This window comes from Cyprinus carpio, chromosome A4 (genome assembly GCF_018340385.1).
Source record: "Cyprinus carpio isolate SPL01 chromosome A4, ASM1834038v1, whole genome shotgun sequence".
Lineage (NCBI taxonomy): Eukaryota > Metazoa > Chordata > Actinopteri > Cypriniformes > Cyprinidae > Cyprinus > Cyprinus carpio.
The window spans coordinates 8,540,248-8,545,770 of NC_056575.1; the positions used below are offsets into that span (position 1 = coordinate 8,540,248).

The following is a 5,523-nucleotide window of genomic DNA, read 5'->3' on the forward strand; positions in this document are numbered from 1 at the left end:
TCTCGTCTTCTGCAGGTATGAGAACTAGAGGGATCCAATCCACAGTCTGGTGCTCAAATATTACTCATCATAACTTGCTGTTGTTGGAAACTGTCATGATGGATGTTGGCCAGATGTCCAAAGGGTCAACAAAAGACATAATAGCTCGTCTTGGGCATTGTCACTTGCCAAATAATAAGAGTTTAGACCTTCTATTGCCAATGTGAGGAGCCAGAAGGTTGACCTTTTATACCATCAATTTACTGCTTTATAGTTTTAATAGTAATAGCAGTGCATACTGTACAGTATGCAAGCATTCTATTAAACACATAGTTAAAGGGATAGTTCACCTAAAAATGTAAATTCTGTCATTAATTACTCAGTCTCATATCGTTCCAAACCTGTAAAACCTTTGTTAATCTTTGAAACACAAATGAAGATATTTTTGATGAAATCCGAGAGCTTTCTGACCCTGCATAGACAGCAAGGTAACTACCACATTCAAGGCCCAGAAACGTAGTAATGACATTGTTAATAGTCCATATGACATCAGTGGTTCCACTGTAATTTTATGAAGCTACGAGAATACTTTTTGCGCGCGAAGAAAACAATAATCACTGTCCGCCCCCATTCATGAGAGTACCTTGCTGACTATGCAAGGACAGAAGGCTCTCGGATTTCATCAAAAATATCTTCATTTCTGTTCCGTAGATGAACGAAGGTCTTATGGTTTGGAACGACATGAGGCTGAGTAATTAATGACAGAATTTTTATTTTTGGGTGAACTATCCCTTTAAGTAATTTGCAATATGTACAATATTGCTTGTAATGTGTATCTGTTTATTTGTAGAACAAATTAGAACCAGCTGAGTGATTCATCGTTAATTTTATTGGTGCGTTCCAAAACCTCAGTCTGTTCATCATTATCTCCTCACTGTAATGTCAACTTGCTGAAGCAATTCTGTTGCATAATATTAAAAATAATCCCATTCTGCTGAACATTTAAAAAAACAAAAAAAAAAAACTATTCAATACGGCATATCTATCACTTATTTTCTGGTCAGGCCAGTTGTTTCCCAACTCTGATTAAACACATACCTTTAGATGTGCATTCCTAGTAAATGGAAAAATACTTTGTGAAAATGGTCACATTTTAATGCACAGATCCATAAAACATTCAAAATCCATAAACATCATGACTTGTCATTGCTCACATCATACATGTAGAAAGTGATTAAATTACATCAAACAGCGATTGAGAAGTTTCATATACTGCACAAACAAATGGTAAGTGAAACAAGAAATATTTGATTTATGACTACATAGCAAGCCAACTAATAGTTCACAACCTCAGAATTGACTTTGACTTGGCAGTCTAGCCAATCCTCAAGCTGAAATATCAGTGATGTCCTTAGCTGTTATTTTAAATCTGACATTTAAACATCATTAGAAGCGATTAAAGAAGCATTTTAGGCAAAAATCAGAGATGTGCAGCTGTACACAAAAGGAAGGAAATTAGGTTATTATATTTTGCATTAACAAAATTAAGCCTATTTTAAATGTTTTGCACTGTGACATTATTTTTGATGACAAATAAGCACATTTTGTCATTGCCACAATGTAAAAATCTCATTACCATAATGAGTCCAGATTTATTTTATTTTATTTTAGAGTGCAATTCTAAAATAACATACACATACACACACACACACACACATATATATAGTTTTTTTTTTCATTACGGTAATGAGAAATTATGAGGTAAATGACATGAGAATATTGCTCCAATGCAAAATGGTTATAAAACAGGCTTCATTTTCTTGAAGCAAAGAAAAAAGTTTGTTTTCTTTTGACTTTAAGGTGAAATATGTCCATGTTCTTGATGTGTTTCATAAGATTCACCTGGTAATGACAGTGTGGCCAAGACAAGGCATTAACAATAAACGGTTAGGAACTATATAAACAAGTGTGGCGCACCTCATACGTCAGTCCTGTAACAATTGTCCAAGTTAATTTTTAAACAGATTTCCGCCTTTTTCCGAAGACATTGTTGATGAGTTTGGCCATGGACTTTGAACCACTAGGGCGCCGGCGCCGCTCCTTGGCCTTTCCTCCCAGACTGGCATTGCGCACGATCTTGGAGAACATGAGTACCACCTCCTGGTAGTGCTCCGCAGCCGACAACTCGTAAAACTGACAGCGGCGCTCGGACGCCAACTTCTGGCCTTCCTCCCTGTCCACTTCCCGCATGTGGCACAAGTCTTGCTTATTGCCCACCAGGAAAATCACAGAGTCTGTGTCCCTGCTGTCACAAAAGTAAAAACATCACTGAAGATGCTTAATTTACAATAACCAATGTAAAAGGAGCTAAAAGAAATTCCTGAAAGCATATAAATGATGAATAAACAAATAAATGTCAATTGTGAATAGAAAAAAATCCTAACTGAGAACAGAAGGCCATTCAATATTCCACTTATTTCTGCTATAAAGTGAATTTCTCCAATGCATCTACTTAATCATTAAAAATTTCTCAATAGCCAAGGCTAGACTAAAAATAGATGTTTTTCAATGAATCTACAGAACGAGTCCCTGAGTCACCAGCTAATCCACCCATCAGTACCACCCACATACTCAATTCAACAATCCTCCAAAGCTGGTGAACTATGGACACCCACATATGAGCATCACTCATATATGAACAGAAATAGGCTCATCTTCTGCTGCCGGAGGGTGTTGATTTGAACAGCATGTACTCAGAGTGACAGCTACCTTTTAGACCCTCCCAGGTGAAGCTCTCGGATCAGGTGCACTATGGCTTTGGCTGTGAGGAAGGAGGAACGATCGCTGATGTCATAAACGACCACAAAGCCATCGGCCCAATGGATCTGCTCATTGAGTGTGGACTTCCCCTCGCATGGCTGCACAAAGAAATCAGACATCCAGATATGTTTGATAGTCTTTAAAGGCATATTGCCCATACTTTAATCCACACGACTCCAGTCCATCAGTCAGCTGTGTTTGTAAGAAACAAATCCATTATTAAGGTGTTTTAACTTTAAACCTTAGCTTCTATCCAAATACCAGTCCATAATCTATAATAACACTTAATAATCTCCTGTTGTCCTCTCATATAAAACCCAACACAGTTTTGGACTGTTTTCGCTTGTAAAAGGTGCTTGATCTGTGCATATTTCTTACCTGAAGATGATCTTTTTTTTTTTCTTTTTTTTTTGCAGAAGAAGCCATATTATAGGTACAGGAGTCGTATTTTAAGTTAAAAGTTAAGTTAAAAACATCCAATCGTGGATTTGTTTCTTTCGAACATGCAGCTTTTCGCTTCAAAAGACATTAATTGATGGACTGGTGTCTCGTGGATTATTGTGATGTTTTTATCAGCTGACTCTCATTCTGACAGCACCCATTCACTGCAGAGGATCCATTGGTGAGCAAGTGAAGTAATGCTAAAATTCTCTAAATCTGTTGTGATGAAGAAATAAACTCATCTCAATATTGGATGGCCTGATAGTGAGGAAATGTTCAGCAAATGTCCAATTTTGTGTGAATTATTCCTGTAAATCATCCAAAAATTGGCTCCAACCAGGGACAAGTCTAAATTATTTTTCCTGGAAATCTACATTTACACCACAAATACTGTTGATTAAGCTTAATGAACCAGCAATATGATTAAATGGGATTGTGAGGAAAAACAGGATAATCAACCTGACCCCCAAGATGCACAGATGGGATCCAATCACATAATAGGCAACAGACTGATTAAATAATTGGATTTTATCCAAGAGGAAAACACTCATCCTCCTAGACTATAATTACTGTATTTTGACCACATTAATAATATATACAAAGCTCAGGGAGGAAAGGTATTTTAAAAATACACACTTCATCTTTTATTAACTCACTCCTGTGTGGTAATATGAGGTTTATTTATATCAAATAATAATATAAGTGTTCAGGCCTAAGATAGTCTTACAGGGCAGAGATCACTGGAATGCACAGTAGTCATGCTCACTTTAGCATACTAAACCATATGGTGCTTTATCAAGAAACCGCCTTGATTATGACAGAAGTATAAATACATTTGCATGTCTACATACCTGAGAACAGGGGTCATACAGTTCAAGATGAAGCTGTCTTCCATCTATAGACATGTGCTTTCTGTAAATGCACTCTGTAAAGGCAAGAACAGATCACATCAGACACAAAAGATTCCTGCACATACAGTAAACTGCTGTGATTCACTGGCACGCTGTGTGTAGCCTTCTTGGCACTGCACCCATTGGTGCCATTGCTATTACTGCTGGGTGGTCGATATCCAGACATAAGAACAGGCATTCAAACTTAAACAAAACACCACACAAGTGGTATTTTCAGTGACCGATTTTGCACACATTTGGTTCCACCCACCATTTACCCCATCAATCCTGCACATGTCTTCAACCCTATAAATAGAGCTTCTCTGATCAACAATAGTAAAAATGCAGCAGTATGAAAACAATAATACCTGATGATGATGCATATTCTCCAATAAATCTCCTGGTTAGAAACCGAACAATAAGTGCTGTAAATGTAGAGAAGAAAACTAAATAAGAAACATATTCTTTTTGTAATTTGCAATATATGTATATTGCAAGCGTTGATAAAATACGCATTTTTATAGGCTTTTTAATAAATACAATACAAAAATGCACAAATATAACAGACAATATATATATTTTAAATACATATATTTAGATATAATGCATAAAAATAGACATACCTGATTTCCCGACACCCTCGGATCCCAAAACTGCAACTTTGATGTCATTCATTATGATTCGCTGAAACGCTTCCAGTGCGCAAAGGAATGAAACTAAAACGTGTCAATTGTGTTTAACGCACGCTCCACATTTCAGTCACTGTGCGGAACGCTTTTAAAAACAGTGGAGACTGAAAGTAAGAACGGCGTGATGCATCCTCTGGTCGATCAGTGCCGTGTTGATCAGGTGCTCGTGTGACTTGACTGTACGCTCGCGCTGCCTCTCCAAGGCTGTTCTCAGCTCGCGCATTCACAGGATTCTGACGCCACGGTGACGCAAGCCGCAACTGGAGCCAAAACATCGCAGGACCTGAGTGTATGTGGACGGCTGAAAGTGGCTGCGCTTTGTTGCCGTGTTTCTTTTCTTTTCTTTTTTTTTTTTTGCCAATTTGCTGTTGCATTTGATTCATTGTTGTACTCACCAACATTTTGTTCATGTATGAAATGCGACAACCATTGATACATGATATGAAAAAAAATACACTATAAACATTAAAAAAGGCTATATACAACAACAAATAGTTATACTTTAAATAATGATAAATGCAAATTCAATTTAGTTTGAGTTTTATATTTAAAGAAGAGGTCTTATTTATGATGAGTCAGACAAATCATTAATATTACAGTAAATTTATAATATACAGTATACAGCAAACAACAACAGTTACATACATTTTCAATAATGGATTTACTAAAAATAAAAATAAAATAATAATAATACAAAATGTCAC

The 5,523-nt window shown here is 36.6% G+C and overlaps 1 protein-coding gene across 2 annotated transcripts; it reads right to left on the reverse strand.

Annotated features, from left to right (window-relative positions):
* Positions 1 to 1,116: 1,116 nt before the first annotated feature.
* Positions 1,117 to 5,068, reverse strand: LOC109066584 (ras-related and estrogen-regulated growth inhibitor-like protein). 2 transcript variants are annotated; one of them, XM_042739218.1, is made up of 5 exons: positions 4,754 to 5,068; positions 4,499 to 4,555; positions 4,092 to 4,165; positions 2,749 to 2,897; positions 1,117 to 2,281 (listed from the first exon to the last, which is right to left on the reverse strand). In XM_042739218.1, the coding sequence occupies exons 1-5, from the start codon at positions 4,803 to 4,805 to the stop codon at positions 1,996 to 1,998; spliced, it is 618 nt and encodes a 205-aa protein (XP_042595152.1). In that variant the 5' UTR covers positions 4,806 to 5,068; the 3' UTR covers positions 1,117 to 1,995. The 2 variants fall into 2 exon arrangements, with proteins under 2 accessions (XP_042595152.1, XP_042595148.1); XM_042739214.1 differs by having other exon boundaries at positions 1,117 to 2,284; positions 4,754 to 5,062.
* Positions 5,069 to 5,523: the final 455 nt, after the last annotated feature.